The 16798-nt window shown below is 49.2% G+C and overlaps 6 protein-coding genes across 6 annotated transcripts; 4 read left to right on the top strand and 2 right to left on the bottom strand.

Moving 5' to 3' along the window:
- Window positions 1–402: 402 nt before the first annotated feature.
- On the top strand, window positions 403–1176 carry FTJAE_701 (uncharacterized protein; the record flags this gene model as incomplete). The annotated part of the gene is made up of 1 exon (XM_037353682.1): window positions 403–1176. One exon carries the CDS (start codon window positions 403–405, stop codon window positions 1174–1176), a length of 774 nt encoding a protein of 257 aa, XP_037212226.1.
- A 684-nt stretch (window positions 1177–1860) lies between these two features.
- FTJAE_700 (d-isomer specific 2-hydroxyacid dehydrogenase) lies at window positions 1861–2805 on the bottom strand (the record flags this gene model as incomplete). Its single annotated transcript, XM_037353671.1, has 1 exon — window positions 1861–2805. The coding sequence occupies one exon, from the start codon at window positions 2803–2805 to the stop codon at window positions 1861–1863; it is 945 nt and encodes a 314-aa protein (XP_037212225.1).
- A 2632-nt stretch (window positions 2806–5437) lies between these two features.
- FTJAE_699 (K P-type ATPase (mediates high-affinity potassium or sodium uptake)) lies at window positions 5438–9203 on the top strand (the record flags this gene model as incomplete). The annotated part of the gene is made up of 10 exons (XM_037353659.1): window positions 5438–5649; window positions 5710–5783; window positions 5845–6113; window positions 6167–6708; window positions 6764–7004; window positions 7053–7450; window positions 7503–7851; window positions 7904–8371; window positions 8424–8536; window positions 8585–9203. 10 exons carry the CDS (start codon window positions 5438–5440, stop codon window positions 9201–9203), a joined length of 3285 nt encoding a protein of 1094 aa, XP_037212224.1.
- Window positions 9204–9849: 646 nt separating this feature from the next.
- On the top strand, window positions 9850–11022 carry FTJAE_698 (K P-type ATPase (mediates high-affinity potassium or sodium uptake); the record flags this gene model as incomplete). Its single annotated transcript, XM_037353648.1, has 3 exons — window positions 9850–10062; window positions 10120–10255; window positions 10307–11022. The coding sequence occupies 3 exons, from the start codon at window positions 9850–9852 to the stop codon at window positions 11020–11022; spliced, it is 1065 nt and encodes a 354-aa protein (XP_037212223.1).
- Window positions 11023–12849: 1827 nt separating this feature from the next.
- On the top strand, window positions 12850–14757 carry FTJAE_697 (phosphate-repressible phosphate permease; the record flags this gene model as incomplete). The annotated part of the gene is made up of 4 exons (XM_037353637.1): window positions 12850–12922; window positions 12970–14293; window positions 14342–14496; window positions 14555–14757. The coding sequence occupies 4 exons, from the start codon at window positions 12850–12852 to the stop codon at window positions 14755–14757; spliced, it is 1755 nt and encodes a 584-aa protein (XP_037212222.1).
- Window positions 14758–15274: 517 nt separating this feature from the next.
- Window positions 15275–16288, bottom strand: FTJAE_696 (zinc finger MYND-type; the record flags this gene model as incomplete). The annotated part of the gene is made up of 2 exons (XM_037353626.1): window positions 15275–15777; window positions 15832–16288. The coding sequence occupies 2 exons, from the start codon at window positions 16286–16288 to the stop codon at window positions 15275–15277; spliced, it is 960 nt and encodes a 319-aa protein (XP_037212221.1).
- Between the last annotated feature and the right edge of the window lie 510 nt (window positions 16289–16798).

Raw genomic sequence — 16798 nt, 5'->3', positions numbered from 1 at the left:
GATGTACCTTGGTGAACTCATAATCGGGCACGTAAGCTCGGGACTATCAACAACGGCACTGCTTGCATGCATGATGTGGAGCTGGCTACAACCTCGAGTTGCATCACCACTGAGAGCATCACCATTGAGAGCTGTTCGATGCTGTAAACTCCAACAGGCCAAAGCGCCTGATCTTCACGACATTACGGAAATAGCTGACGCGGTCATGAAAAGTTCCGAGACAATGTTGTTGTTGGGAACCTTGAATATGATCGACTCGATGGGTATAAAGGGATCATGATATCTCGACAAAGACATACCTTTCCTCACCAACACAATCACTTCAATCACCCACTCTCAACACTCTTTCAGCTCACACAACTTCAACTTTCAACTTTCAACTTCAACTTCAAATCTTTCATCATGAAGACCACCATCGCCGTGCTCACCGCCTCAATGGCCACCGCCATCCTCGCCCATCCCTTCGACACCCGCTCCCAGCAGTGCAACATCGCCCCCTCCGCCACTCCCTCCACCAAAATCCAACCCCTTTCCACTCCAACTGCCTCCACCGCCCAGGCTTGCCAGAAGCTCTGCACCGCTCACGCCTCCTGCAAGAGCTTCCTCTTCGGCTTGCCCGCTGACGCCAAGGCTCCTGCCTGCAAGCTCTACTCTGTCCCTGCGGCTCAGGTTCCCAGCCAGGGAAATAACTTGTATGTGTTTGACAAGGCTTGCTCTGAGAAGGCTGTGCCCAACACCAAGCCTACGCAGGATAAGCCGCGTGGTGAGGTAAAGGTTAGGGTTGAGAGGGATGATGAGCCTGAGGGTAAGCCTCCTGTCGATGGCCAACCCCCCACTGGTGAGAAGCCTAAGGGCAAGGCTCCTCAGAACCCTCCTCACAACAGCAAGAGAGACAACAAGCCTGAGGGCAAGCCTGAGGACAAACCCCGTGTCGGTGACAAGCCACCCAAGAACAAGGCTCCTATCAACCCTCCCAACAACAAGAGGGATGAGAAGCCTGATGGCAAGCCTCCTGTCGACGGCCAACCCCCTGCTGGTGACAAGCCCAAGGGCAAGGCTCCTCAGAACCCTCCCAACAACAAGCGCGGCATCAAGCCCGAGGACAAGCCCCATGGTGACGACAAGCCCAAGGCTCCTCTCCCTCCCAAGGACAAGGACTCTGGCAAGCACAACTAAGCGGCAACACCTCACCGGCACTTGTATAAGAAACACTGGAGGATGCTCGAGCTTCACCTTTGGATGGGTTAGGCTCGATATAGCATGAAAAGTAATAGGGGGAGCATGATGTCTCAGCTTGGGATATCATGATGGAGAGATTTGAACTTGTACTAGACATTCGTTTCGTTCGGACTTGCAGTTTGCTTTAGATTCTTTTTTTATAGTCAATAGATCGGCCGATCACTCAATTCTCTTTCGTTTCTACTTTGATGTGACGCTTGATTGACTTCCCACGGTGTTCTCATACTTTAGACTGTATCATGGCGATTAGAGTTAAGGTACTCTGACGGTCTTCTTTTCCCTTACTCACTGAACTCTTCATCCTCAAGCTACACTGGAGCCTCATACAGAGCTCAGTTGTAGTCTACTCAGTCTCTGGACACTTTCGTATATAAGGTAGCAAGATTCAGTTTGTGCATCTTCTTAAGCTTGCAATGTTTTGTAGAGTCATGTCCAGTCAACAAACGAAGAAGTGCCTGTGAATTGCTTCATCATGACAGAAAAGTGGAGTCATGAATTTTTTGCGAATGCCCTCATCAATTGGATCTCGGACCATCCACTGAATGCAGGTTTCAATCACCAGAAGTTCATTAAAGGTCGATAATCATTAACTTGGATATTTGATTTATTCTCTATTCTATTTTAAATGAGGTTCTTCAACTCCTGCGCCGCCCTAAACCGTCTTAGGTTATCAGCGATAAGCCCCTCCGCACCCTGAGGTCTTCCACCAGCCGCATGAGGCGACACAATAGTATTAGGAGCCTTCCAGATCCTACTCGGCTCAGGAAGCGGCTCAGTCTCAAAAACATCCAACGCCGCACCCCCAATCTCTCCCTTCTCAAGCGCATCGACAAGAGCATCCTCGTCAACAGATGTACCGCGCCCCACGTTGACGACCCACGCGTGGTTGGGCAATTGCTTCAGGCGCTGAGCGTTGAGAACATGGCGCGTGGCATCAGAGCCTGGGAGGATCATGACGAGCGCGTCGGTCTCGGGGAGGAGTGTGTCGAGATCGTCTTCGTTGTAGACTTCAATTCCGTTGCGGACACCCTTTCGGCGCGCAATGCCCCGAACTTCGGCGCCGAGGCCGATGAGCTGCGGGGTGAGGGTCTTTGCAATGTTGCCGAAGCCCCAGATTAAAACACGCGCATCGCGCAGTGTCGTAAATGAATTCTTGGGCCTATCGGGCTGAGGACCGCCTAAATGACCAGGCCATTTTCCCTGGAGTTGATAATCGCGCATCTCGTAGAAGCGGCGCGCGGCGTTGAGAAGCAGACCCAGCGCGTGCTCAGCGACAGTGTGATCGTGCAGACCCGAGCCTGTCGTGATTTTAATCTTGGAGGCGTCGAACCCAGCACCCAGGACATCATTTGGCCCAGCGGCGAGGGACTGGATCCATTGGAGCTTCGTGAGGCGCTTGGCGGCGTCTTTTAGGTTCTCGGGGGTGTTTGTCCAGGTGACGAGGATCTCGGCGTCGACGTGCTCTTCGGGGATGGTCTGCTTCACGTCGTAGGGGAAGAGGTCGACGGAGAAGCCCTCGAGGCTCTGGACGTCGAGTTTGAGGGATGTTGGGTAGAGGAGCTTCATGGCGGGCAGTTTTGAGTAGGAATTGGAGATGAATCTACGTGAGAGGGGAAGTTGCAGGGAGCGGGAGGTATATGTACGGATGCCGAAGCGTGGAGATGAGCGCATGATGGGCAACATGATGACATCGGAAAGAAGACCGTTTTTGTAGCAAAAAGGACCAATCAGAGTTTGTCTTTTACGTTGAAGCCGAGGCCGGAGGAGCCCCGCCGTGGGGGAGGAGGAGTTTTGGGGGTGATTTAGTGAGGAATTGAGGGTTCGGATTAGTTGGATCATGAACGGACCCCAAATCCCGCGGGGTGGCAGAGTTTCAATGCCAACGATGAGGGCGAGAGTGCACCTTTTTGTATTCTCATCATGTGAAGCTGGTGATGGAGAGCATTGGGCGTTATGATGTGACGTCACGCATGGCATTTGGATGATAAGATATAGCTTATCGATAATGAGGTCCGGTGCAATGCACTGAAAGGGACAAGATGGAGCTTGAAATGGGCGCAACGCCTCTACAAAATGATCGAGGCTGGTAGTGGAAACAGCAAGCATCAAGTTGAATAAAATAAATTGAGATAGAGCCTCAATCTCAGTTCTCCCATGTACTTAAAGAATAACTAATTGATGGCTTTGTTCCCTATAATGATTCGTTCTTGGAAATCCTCACGTTGCATTACCCTAGACCCAGGCAATGAGGGATGCGAAGCTACCGCTTGATCGCAAATGTCCTTTGGACAATCAGGCTAGCGAAGCCGCATGCTTTTCATAAGTTCCATCCAAGGGATGTTCCTAAAAGACTTAGCTAGCACCGAATTGAGTCATGCATCGAACACTACCCGTGCGCACCGACTCAACGGGAATCACTCTTCCGTGTCCTTGAGATGGCCCCAAAAAAAATCGATTACCTCGCGTGGAGGCTATCTTGCCTTGTCTTACCACCTCATTTCCCTTCAAAAACTCACATTACATAACCATTACGCTCTCAATCATCGCAATTTGTAAAACAAGACTCATCAGAATTGGCGACTCTACGCGAAATGGATCTGCCTGGAGGCCGCCAGCCGAATCTGACACCCTGAAACTGGATAGCGCGATGAGATGGGGTCGGGGATTAAATACTGGTCCCGCGCCTTGTACTGGGGTAGTCTACAGCCCTATTCTCAAAGCTCAGAAATGACAAGGCGGTACCTGACCTGACGAGCCCTCGTAAACAAAACAAACCAACGACTCAGATAAATCCCTCACCTCCACCAACGGCCGAAACTCCCCTCTTTGTTTGCAGCATATGACCTCTTTTTTTTCAGGGCTTGTGAAACGGAGTAAGAAATGAGGGTTTGTAAAGCACCCCCGGGAGTTTGCGTTGAAGCGCTGCTTTGTCTTGGTTTGGGTCATTGAGAAGCTAATCGCGCTTTGCCACAAGATTACATCTCTCTGCATCCACCGATGTACCCTGAGCAAGCTGAACAACATCTTCAATTTGGGGTTTTCTGTTTTCATCATGATATGATATTAACATAGCCAATCTCTCGTCCAAAATCGAGTGGCTTGTGAAATGACCGTGACAGCGTTGCACTGACGGGGACCCTGAACGCTAGGACCCGGCGCTAAAAAGCTTGTCTCGCACAGCCAAGACGTCGTAAATCGAGCCTCTAAAAAGACCAGTCCAACTTTTCATCCAACGTGAGAGAGAGAATCAGTGAGTGGGCTCCCAGCTGCGCCCGCTGTTAGCGTCTCAAATCTCGGATACCTCATTTCATCCAGGCTTTGTTTCCTCACTGCTAGCGAGCTGCCAGATTCTGGCTAGAGGAGGGGTTGAATCACAAAACCTGCATTTGCTGCCGTACACCCACCTGCTCGGAAAGAAAAGGCTTGTTTTCTCTTAGCCCTTGCTTTATTTCTGTCAGTGGGAGTGCACTGATCACATTGTGTCTGTGCTGCATGCGCGACAGGTTGCCCAGTTCAGGCACATGCCGAACCGGATTACCTAGACAGATCGACGCTGCGCCTCCTCAGCTAAGGGTTTCGTCCAATGTTTTCGTGTCTTGATATTCCCTCACTTGCACCCTGCACGAGGAACAGAGACTCCCCACGATTCCTTCGCGTCATAGCTCATGGATTACTCGTTTAAGCGTAAACTGCTATCGAGGCAGTGCACACCACATGCCCTAGAATAGCCAATCGTGTACGCAGGAAACACCAAAGTTGGTGATATGTCTTAACCGCAGTATTGGTACACTCCCAGGGCTGGTCTAACATCACGACACCAAGGAGGGCGCGCTTCTCGTTTATCGATATCGGTTTTTTAAGGTCCCTACCCAAGGTCCTGTGGAGAAAAGGGATCGAGAAAAGAGAAAAGGCACTAATCCTGCTTTGAACGTGGCATCAGAGGCGGAGCTGAGCTACGAGAAATGTATCTTTACTATGGATTCACTTATACGAAATACTTCACCCAGCCTTTACGACGTCGCTTAACGCGAACTGTCCAGAAACGATGAGCGATTATCCTGCTACCCACGTACCAAAACAAATATCAAGGCTCGCACTCTCCCATCTTCTCCTGTCGCTTTACCATTTTATTCTACTCTGTTACTTGCCTTGATATCTCTTCTCTTCTCACTTGGTTACTTGTCCTCTCACCTTCAACATGATTGAAGACGAGAAAAAGGACGCCGCACTTGTCGGTGAGCGCATTCACTGGAACGATGACGACGAAGCCGGTCGCGTTTCGCGTCATGGTGAGCGACGTTCTCGTAGACGGTCTCGCCCTCGCTCAAGGGATTCGTTGAGTATCCATCGAGCCGGCTCGAGAAATCGCGCTGATCCGTCGCTTGTTCTTCCTGTTACCTATCGTACTGTGTGAGTCGTAATTCCCTCTGGTTGAGAATGAAGGAGCTAGTTGTACTGATGTCTGGACAGCTCATTCAACATTGAGGAGTCCAAGGGCAAGGAACAAGCTGAACTTGCCAAGGCGAAAGACGTCACTACAAAAGGTAATACACCCTCGCTTTACTCTACTAAGTTGAGTTGTACTAATAACTGGTGCGCGTATAGCTTTGACGGACCTCGAGTGGCATACCATCGCACCCTTCGACGTTGAGAAACGCCTCACTACTTCATCCACCGCTGGCCTATCGACCGAACAAGCTGAGCGAAGACAGCGCGAATATGGCAGAAACGCACCGTCTCCAGCTAAGACGCACTGGTTCAGAACAATCTTTCTCTACTTCTTCGGCGGTTTCGGAAGTATTCTTCTCATTGGATGTATCCTCGTCTTTATCTCGTGGAAGCCATTGGGTGATCCTCCTGCTGTTGCCAACCTCGTGAGTCTCCCTATTCACTGTGCTTTGTCTTTTCGGTTTGCTGATGTCAGAAGGCACTCGCTATTGTACTCCTCGCCGTGTTCTTCATCCAAGCCCTCTTCAACATGTTTCAAGACTGGTCTACATCACGCACCATGTCCTCCATCAAAAACATGCTCCCTGAAGAAGGACACGTCATTCGCGATGGTAATCTGGTCGATCTCAACGCTGCAGATATCGTTCCAGGCGATGTCATAAAGGTCAAAGCTGGTAACAAGCTACCCGCTGATATTCGCTTGATTGAGGCTTCTTCTGACGTCAAGTTTGATCGTTCTGTTCTTACTGGAGAGTCTAAGCCTGTGGCGGGTACTGTGGACCACACTGATACCAATTATCTCGAGACGCATAATATTGGTCTGCAGGGTACACACTGTATCCTTGGTTCATGCACTGGTATTGTCGTTGCTACTGGTGATAGGACGGTGTTTGGACGTATCGCGAGTTTGACGAATGAGCCGAAAGTGCAGATGACGACTCTTGAGAAGGAAGTGCTTTACTTTGTCATCATCATTGCTAGTATCATGATAACTATGATTGCTGTTGTCTGCATCATTTGGTACGTCTCCTCCACCATCTTACTATTCCGTTGCAAGACTAACATACTTCAACAGGGGCGCCTTTCTGAAAAAGAAGCATCCCGACTTCATCAACGTACCAACCCTCATCGTCAACTGCGTCAGCGTCGCCATTGCCTTCATCCCCGAAGGTCTTCCCATCTCCATCACAGCTGGTCTCACAATCACCGCCAACCTTATGAAGAAGAACAAGATTCTCTGCAAGTCCCTCAAGACCGTGGAGACGCTTGGCTCCGTTTCCGTGATTTGCTCTGACAAGACTGGTACCCTCACCACTGTAAGAATTCTCTGTCATGAATATCCGAACTGCACTAACAAGCTACAGGCGAAGATGGCTGTCTCTGACTGCGCAGTCGGAGGACTCAACATGACTATCGAGAACGCTCGCGGCAAATTCGGCCAGTCTAAATGTGTTACCCATCCCATCCTCCAACTCCGTGCTTTGGCTGCACTTTGTAACGCCTCTGAGTTTGATGCTGCTACAAAGGATGCTCCACTGGCCGACAGTAGGATCTTTGGTGATGCCACTGATCAAGCCGTCCTTCGATTCGCCGAATTTGTTGACCCAAGCAGCGTCGATTACCTCCGTGCTTGCTGGAACAAGATCTACGATCTTGCTTTCAACAGTAAGAACAAGTTCATGATCCGTTGCTTTTCCTGCACCAGGCCCGAGGCTGTAGCTGCTACGCTTAGCAAGGAGACTGCGTTTAATACCGATGATGTGTAAGTAGTCTCCAAAAACACTCAAAATAACCATTCTAACCATTGTATATAGCCTCCTGACAATCAAGGGTGCCCCTGATGTTCTTATCGGCCGTTGCTCGCACTACGTCTCTGAACATGGTGAAGCCATCCCTCTCAATGCTGCTATGCGAGCTACGGTGGAGCAACTGAAGAACACCTACTCTTCACAAGGTAAACGATGCTTGTTACTCGCTCGCAAGATTGTCAAGAGCAGTGACCTACCTAAGAACCGGGAGACAAGTGAGTTTGAGCATGCTGTCACAAGGGAGTCCAACAGTGGCCTCACCTTGGTCGGAATGGTGGCTATCGTCGACCCATTGAGACATGACATTCCTCATGTTGTGAGTACGTTGCGCGGCGCTGGTATTCGTATCGCCATGGTAAGTCCTCTCCAATTCCCTGGTGATCAATACCCTAACTGACAGTTATCAGGTAACCGGCGACTTTGCCCTCACCGCCCTAGCCATCGCCCGCGAAGCCGGCATCGTAACCTCCCAAACCGTCGACGACAGCACAGCTCTCCAGCGTTACAGCCCCGATGACACCAAAGACTCACCTATCTCCCACCTCGGTGCCATCGTCCTCAGCGGTCCGGAACTCATGTCTCTTAACGAGCATCAGTGGGAGACACTTACTCACTACGAGGAGATTGTGTTTGCGCGAACAACGCCAGAACAGAAACTCCGCATCGTTCGTGAGTTCCAGAAGGCGAATGTTGTAGCCATGACGGGTGATGGAGTCAATGATGCGCCGTCGCTGAGGGCTGCTGATGTTGGTATCTCGATGGGTAGTGGCTCGGATATCGCTATGGAGGCGGCTGATATGGTGTTGTTGGATACGTTCTCTTCTATCATTATTGCTGTGCAGTATGGTCGTGTTGTGTTTGACAATCTCAAGAAGGTATGTCTTAATGAGATCCATGCCGAATATCAGAAACTAACATTGATTCTAGGTCATCTCCTACCTCTTGCCTGCCGGCTCCTTCTCTGAGTTCTGGCCCGTCATGGCTTTTGTCGCCTTCGGTTTACCCCAAGCTCTCTCTTCATTCCTCATGATCATCATCTGGTAAGTACCCCTGTTACCTGTAGCCCGACACTCACTAACCTCGAATAGCTGCTTTACCGACTGTGCCGCCGCCACAATGCTATCCTACGAAAAGCCCGAAGCCGACATCCTTACCCGTCCCCCACGCAACATCAAGAAGGACCGCCTCGTCAACTGGCAACTCATCCTCCAAGCATACGGAGTCAACGGCGTCCTACAAACAGTCGCATCCTTCGCCATGGCATTCTGGTATCTCCAGCGTCAAGGCATTCCCTTCAGCGAGCTGTGGTTCAGCTTCGGAAAGCTCCCTGCTGGTATCGATCCAGACTACTACCTCGCCAAGACCAACGAGGCTTCGTCTATCTACTTTGTCAACCTTGTTGTGATGCAGTGGTTCAATCTGATGGCGACTAGAACCCGTCGACTCAGTATCTTTCAGCATCCTCCTCTGTTCAACCCGAACACGCAGAACTGGTATCTGTTCCCTGCGATTATCTTTTCGCTTGCTATGGCTATCTTCTGGCTGTACATCCCGCCTCTGCAGCCTGTTCTTGGAACTACACCTGTACCCGTTGAACACTGGTTTCTCCCTTTTGCTTTTGGTATTTTCCAGCTTTTGCTAGATGAGGCTCGCAAGTTTGGTGTCCGGAAATGGCCTCATGGAATACTGGCCAAGTTGGCTTGGTAAGAGATGTATCGTCTTAGGCCTGTTGGTTTCAGCGTGAGCACTCTAGATTAGGGCATTACCCTAGGGTATGACCTTAGACAGACAAAAGAGTGGCATATATAAATCTTCTGATTCTATAGAAAGTATGACGGGTTGACGTGACGTTATCTCGGCTTTGTCTCGGGCCTACAGCGAAGGTTGGGCGATATTCTAAGGTCAACCCCTCTTCTGCTAGACTTTGAATGCTACAGATGTGGAACAATTGGCCACTCTTTGCGAGAGGCCTCGAGAATTTGGGTTTCTCATTGAACTCCATTCTGAAAGCTTGTGTAACTAAGTTCTGCGAAATGTATCTTTTAACTCCCAGCCACGGGCCACCTGAAAATAACATATGTGGCTCACTGTTTAGACTTTATGCCACTTGGCCCGACGCAGATGTAGCATAAACCCATTAGCAAACAGAGTTGATATTTCAGAAAGTGAATCCATGATGCGTCGAAAATAACGGTGAATCTTTCGAGAAACTTTCAGTGAAAATTCTAAATTCGAACATAAAGTAAGTAGGTGTAATTGGTTTTTCCCAACTCATCCTCTCTTCTCAGCCTGTTCTCCTCTCTTACTTTCTTGACGCTTCATCCTGTGGTTGAATTGCCTTATGACCCGAGTCATGGAGTATTTCCCCTTCGAACGATTGCCTATGGAGCTCAAGATCAAGATCATCAGACTTGCTATTCCCTCGACCCCTGCGCGCTTTGTAAAGAATCACTTCCAAGTATACTTGATTAGTGGTTCGGCGCATGAAGGGGAGGAAGAATTGAGACGAATTTGGGCTTCGTGCCCGGAAATCAAGGCGATATGTGATCAAATTCGGTACTTCGTGGTATGTTTGCGTGGAAAAGATGTGTATCGACTCGACCCTCAACACGAAACATTCAAGATAAATGTCCCGGTTCCTTGGTATTTATCTGGAATTCCCCAGAAGAAAAGGCCAGAATCCTCTCAGCAAGCAGGCCTTCCTATCCGGCGCATGGTCTATTGGACCTCAAAGCCTTGGATCTCGGTGGGAGCTCAAGGTTCGTCCCCCCGCGCTTGGATCATAACTAGAGGTATTGACATCATTACAGTAGGTTTAGAACCCAGCGATGCGCGAGAGACGTTTTCCCAATTGCCGTTCGACTCCTCGTTACCTATATGGCAGTACACCCCAATGCTCAAGGCGTTTACATTGGTCATAGACAAGTGTGATTGGAGTTGGCATATCGAGAGTTTTCAGCAATATGGGCCAGGAACCAGCGCAAGAACCAATATCCATGAGGCAGAAGACGATAGATTCATAAATTCTGCATCTCTACGGCTTCAGAGTGATACTGGTATTAGATGGATGCTGGATCCGACTCGCACCCTACACTATCGTTATCCTGGAGATCCTTTGACTTCTTTCCCGAGCGGATTTTGGCCATATACACCGATGATTGGCTTCCATGGGTACAGCCGAGGCAGTAGGTCCCAGGGAGGGAAATGGGCTGGATTCAGGTACTGGACCGAGACCAAGAAGATTGAGTTTAGGCCCTTATCGTGGCCAGAGGTTAAGGATGCTATGGAGGACGACCAAAGAGACCAGATATGGCACCATGAATTCATTGCTCGACTATGGATCAATCGGCCGGGAGAACCGGTAGATGCTGAGCAGTCACAATACGGTTGGATTGAGGTGAAAGCTCCCGAAAAAGGCGACGCCGGTTGGATAGAGCAGGTGGCAACAACGTGGAAGATGGTTCGGTACACGTTGATGAGAATGGACGAAGCTATGAAAATCGACTGGCGTTTTGGAAATGAGTAAGGCGACACAGAAAACAAAGCTTATTATTGGGGAGAAAAACAAGGAAAGAGGAGTGATGGCAAGGGAACTTTGAGTTCGGATCCCCGGGAGTGGAATTCTGGAAGCAATAATGTCAAGAAGATAAATCACGGTTCAGTACTCTGTACAGTAGATTTACAGAGCTAGACCATGCATCGGAAGTTAGATGTACGATTGGTAAACCACACAGATAGCCAAGCCTCTTAGATTTATCAAGAAACTTTTACCATACTCGCAGAACCTCCCACTAACAGAATTTTCCCAATCTCAGCTTCGCCTTAATGAGCTCAATACCACCAGCCAAGAAGGGGATATTTCTAGAACAGACAGGTCGCCAAAGGCGATCACCGAGGGAAGCTGAACCACCATTACAAAAGCAGGTTAACAGCCAAGACAGACTCGTAAGTGATGGACCTTTACTGGCTCAATGCTATCAACCAGTGTCGGCGAAGCAAGCAAATGGAATACCGGATGCTTTTCCCGCTGTTAAAGCCAAGAACCACATGCACCGAGGAACAGGATATGAAAAAGCTTCGAATCGTCAGCGGTAGGCTTGGCGGGGAGGAAACGTGCTTGTATGAGAAGCTCATGTTGCAGCGGGAGGAGAAGGAGTAGTGGCGCGGTCCTTGGCGAGATCTTGGCGAGGGACGGGTTGAAATGGATGGGACGATGTGGGATATTGGCTTTGTTAGTCTCTTTGTCACGGTTTAGTTTGTCTTTTCGATATCGCGATGTTGAGTTGACCATTCAACCGTACACTCTACCATATGCTCTTAGTCCTGCATAACAATATAGCCGTTTTACGGATATAAAAAGAAGTCCAAAAGAACAACTCTAATAACTTTATTCACGTTAACCTTTTTGACCTTGACATTGTCTCAAGTAGTGACACAATATGCCCTGTAATTGATCAGTCTTGGCATCTGGGGAGGTCATCTCTGGGCGAACGAGCTTCTCCACGTGGAGCTGTGACCCATCTTATTGGCTCCCGCCCCCTGCTCTACAGAGCCGCTCTCAACGACAATCGTTGATGCACGTGGGTTGATGAGCGGCCATAAACAATTCCACTGAGAAGAGTGTCCTAGTAGATGCAGGAATAATTTGGTGGTTTGTTGGTATGAGTATTTCTGTCATCTGGATTGAGGACGAGACTGTATTTCCGGTGTTGATACGGAGCAGTAACAGTGACATTCTTCTTTGGGAGTCTGTTTGACGCTATTGTCGGCGAAGTCTGATCATTTCGATACGACCGGACGTGCTGTCTACCCTTGTTTAGAGGATTGAGGCCATGTCGCAAGCTGTCTGCCAGTAAACGACTCTTCTAGTCCTAGCGCAAGAGCATCAACTCCCTCGCCTACAACTCGTGCAGTCAACTCTTAGACAACAACTTCAATATCATCATTCAGTCACAATGACAGTAACTATCCCAATCACAAGACATATCAACATTATTGCCATGATACCAAGACTCACTATCCAATACCCCCCACAACTTCATCCCGCCCAGACATCCCCTGCCCAACGACCATCAAGAACCCACGCACGAGATACTCGACTTCCCCCTGCTCGCGTGCCAAGCACACCCGCCAAGACGATAAATCTACCAAAGGACTCACCGAGGGCCTGCACCCTCCCAAGAAGCATAAGATTAAGCTTGTTCGCCAAGCCTTACCCGATCCACACACCATGGTACGGTGATATAAGGAGTCAGCCTGCGGGCTCTGTTTCCCATGCTCTTTTCCGACATCAGTTCATTTCACTCTCTTCTAGAATACTGAGAGAAACCCGAATTCTCGGTCTGCCTTGATCATGGTGCTTCATCAGTATGATTACATCTTTGCCATAGGCACCATCTTTTCGTTCCTTGATGCCTGGAACATCGGTACGTCACTCCAACGTCACTCCTCCAGAGATATACTGACAATTCAGGTGCCAACGATGTCGCCAACTCGTGGGCTACGTCGGTCTCATCCCGATCCATCTCCTACATCCAAGCCATGACTCTCGGCTCCATCCTCGAATTCGCTGGCTCCGTTGGTGTTGGCGCCCGTGTCGCAGACACCATCCGCACCAAAGTCGTCGACATTGACCAGTTCGAGTCCGACCCTGCTCTTCTCATGCTCGGCATGATGTGCGCTATCGTCTCCTCCTCGCTGTATCTCACCTTCTGTACCAAGATCGGTCTCCCTGTCTCGACGACTCACTCCATCATGGGTGGTGTTATCGGTATGGGTATTGCACTCGTCGGTGCAGACGGTATTCACTGGGCTGAGTTTGACAAGGGTATTAGCTCTGGTGTCGTATCTGTCTTTCTCGCTTGGATCATTGCTCCTGGTCTGTCTGGTGCTTTCGCTGCTCTCATCTTCCTTATTACCAAGTATGGTGTTATGCTGCGAAGCAAACCTGTCTGGAAGGGTCTTTTCCTCACTCCTGTTTACTTCGGCATCACTGCTTCTCTCCTCACTATGCTTATCGTCTGGAAGGGCGGTAGCATCAAGGTTGACTTCAACGACGCCGAGACCGCTGGCATGATCATCGGTGTCGGCGCCGCTTGGGCTCTTCTCATCACCATCTTCCTCGTCCCCTGGCTCTACCGTCTCGTCATCTGCGACGACTGGGAGCTTCGCTGGTGGAACATCTTCCAGGGTCCTCTTCTCCTCCGACGTCCTCCCCCTCCCGCTCAGCCTGAAGGTGCTGCTGGTGGTATCAAGGATTTCTATGAGGGCCATCTCACCCGCGAAGAGCTTGATGGTCTTCGCCGTGCTGGCCGCACTGGCAGTGATGAGTTCGAGCGCGCTCAAGACCAGACTAGCAATGAAGGTAAGGAAGCTACCACTGAGAACAAGAAGACCTCGTCCGAGGGTACTCCTGACATTGAGGAGCGCGTTGAGCCCAAGGCTCCTCGCAGCCTCGTCGGTCCCAAGCCTGATGGAAAGTGGTTCAGTGGCGCTGTTCTCTTCTGGTATCTCAAGAAGGCTTTCCTCTCTGGTGTTGACCAAGATATCATCGCTATGCAGAAGAAGAAGAGTATGCTTACCGGCGACCTGGATGAGATTCACGCCCACGTCGCTCACTACGATAACCGTGCTGAGTATCTCTACACCTTTATGCAAGTCATGACTGCCTGTACCGCTTCTTTCACTCACGGTGCCAACGATGTCGCAAACGCTATTGGTCCTTATGCCACCATCTACCAGATCTGGCGAACTGGTGGTCTTGAGGGTAGCAAGTCTTCTGTCCCTGTCTGGATTCTGTAAGTTTCTGCTTGATACTCTTGTAATCAATGACTAACTCTGTATAGCTGCTTTGGTGGTGCCGGTATTGCTCTTGGTATCTGGACTTACGGATACAACATCATGCGCAACCTTGGTAACCGTCTCACTCTCCACTCTCCCTCTCGAGGTTTCTCCATGGAGTTGGGTGCAGCCATCACCATCATCCTTGCCACCCGTCTTAGTGAGTCCATTCTCTCTACCTCAACCTCCCCTTTCGCTGTGACTAACGCATTCTCCAGAGCTCCCCGTCTCTACCACTCAGTGCATCACTGGTGCTACCGTTGGTGTTGGTCTGTGCTCTGGTACTTGGCGCTCTATCAACTGGCGCATGGTTGCCTGGATCTACATGGGCTGGATCATCACTCTCCCCGTTGCTGGTGTCATCTCGGGTGTCATCTGTGGTATCATCATCAACGCTCCTCGCTGGGGTTACTCTGGCTAGAGTCTCGCTATTTGTATCTCATTAACATCTACATACACTCGCTCAAAACACCCTTTGGGGTCTGTTACAGTACTAGAATGGCTACCGAACCTGCGCCTGGATATTTCTGTTCTGTTGTGTGAGCAGCAGGACAGATAGGTTCAATTTTATATACCTTAATGAAAAGCTCTCTTATTTAGCAAAGTTGAAGTAATCGGTGAATGCATTGAGAGATGCCCAGCTTCACGTTCCTGTACTTCAGTGAGTATCTCATTACCTTGTGACTGTATAAGTGCACCACATCATTGCTATTATAGAAACCATTGAAGGGATGTCCGCCATAAGAGTTGAACGAGAATACTGATTAGTTTTGTGCATCTGGTCGTTTTGGACGGCTTAGTGCGGCTGGAGGATGAAATGTAATGATAGACTTGTGGCAAAATATCAGATAATCGGATGTTGGTGGCACATTCATCAAGGCGAATAAGTATCTAAATTACTATCTTCATGTAATCAGAAAACTGTAGAGGCATAAATATCAGCTCCGAGTTCCATTTTGACATTCTGCAAAGCTGAGCATATGTATCTTCAACCTCTCAACCAGACTGGCGAGCTTATTGCTAAAATCCAAAGCAGAACCATCCAGTATATTGACACTGACATGTCTGTCAACGAAGTCGGCAAAGTGTAACCGAGCCTTTCGTTCCACCTCTCGGTCCTGCTTTTGGGCTCGTGAGTTGTTCATGAAAGGCAGTGTAGAGAAATAATCCAAGTCTTTCGTTTCTGTCCAATTGTAGGTCGTGGGGGTGCCTACTACTTGGCAGGCCTTGTCTGCAATGTACTTGTCGAACAGAACCAGAACCTCTCGGAATCCATACTGGCACCCTGCTGTGTCGATTATCCACAACTCCTTCGTGGATAATAGCCTGACCTTAATCACCGTATGTGGGCAGTTGCTTAAGTCGGGGCCAGGAATCAGCTTCGGTGGAAGTAGTGGTTTTCCGATTCGAATATCCAATACCTCAGCGTTTGAGTTTACCCCTAGGAATGTTAGAAAGTCCTCATGGGATGTTGATCCCAACTAAAGTGACGCACCTGTGAGGAGCTTTTTGGTAGGACGACTCAATAACGCGGTGGCCAACGTGCACTGGTTGATAGTGAGAGCTGCCTCCCTGTGCTGGACATTGGAGGTCAAATGGTCTGGAAAAGATCCCCACTTGACACGAGAGGTGACAGATCTTTGGTTCTGGTAAAGATAGAGCATTCCATCTTTAGCTTCGATTTTTGTGAGGTCGATATCATATAGGATCTCTCGATAGGTCAACAATGCTGATCGAAGGATGGTGGCTGCCCTCAGCAACATTTTACGTTGCTTCATGACACGACAACGGCTTTTATGGTCAGTCCAGTGCTTCTTTTGACAGTCTCGATCGCAGTAAACAATTGTCGTGGAGTCTCCAGGATCGTAGTCCGGCGCATCTGTGCAGCCAGCGCACCGCATGGTTGCCTGCATTCCGCAGCTGGCGCATGTTGTCAGGTGGATAGCCTCCATACTGATGCTTGATGACCTGTTCAGGATAGACTAAATATTGGTTCTGAGTGTTCTGTAGGCTCAGAGCTGTCCGGATAGTCAAAGGATGAAATTTTTAACTTTTTACTATAGTATAAAAGTATATTACTAGATGCTAGCTTTTATATAATATTATATTACTTAAGTATTATAATACTCTGTATACTTATAAAGTCCTATTTATAAATAAAAATATAAATTATAACTTTATTAACATCTTCGCTTTTCCTCTTTGTGCGGGGTTTGCAGCGGTAGGCCTCCTACTTTTGTTGAGGCCTCTTTCGAAAATTCTATTGGATAAACACGTCCAATCATTTCAGTTCAATGCCAAACAAATTGCATGGACAGGGCTCTGCGTGTCACCTTACTCTCCGGTGACAGAGCCTGCTCGGCCTCCAACGGTCCATATCATTCCATATTCTGCCAGTTCATCATAGCCGGCCGACACATGAAGTTATACTCCCATCATGGCATGAGGGACCTCATAAACTT

The sequence above is a fragment of the Fusarium tjaetaba genome, assembly GCF_013396195.1.
Source record: "Fusarium tjaetaba strain NRRL 66243 chromosome Unknown NRRL66243_c0000017, whole genome shotgun sequence".
Lineage (NCBI taxonomy): Eukaryota > Fungi > Ascomycota > Sordariomycetes > Hypocreales > Nectriaceae > Fusarium > Fusarium tjaetaba.
This window is presented reverse-complemented; position numbering and strand designations above follow the sequence as displayed.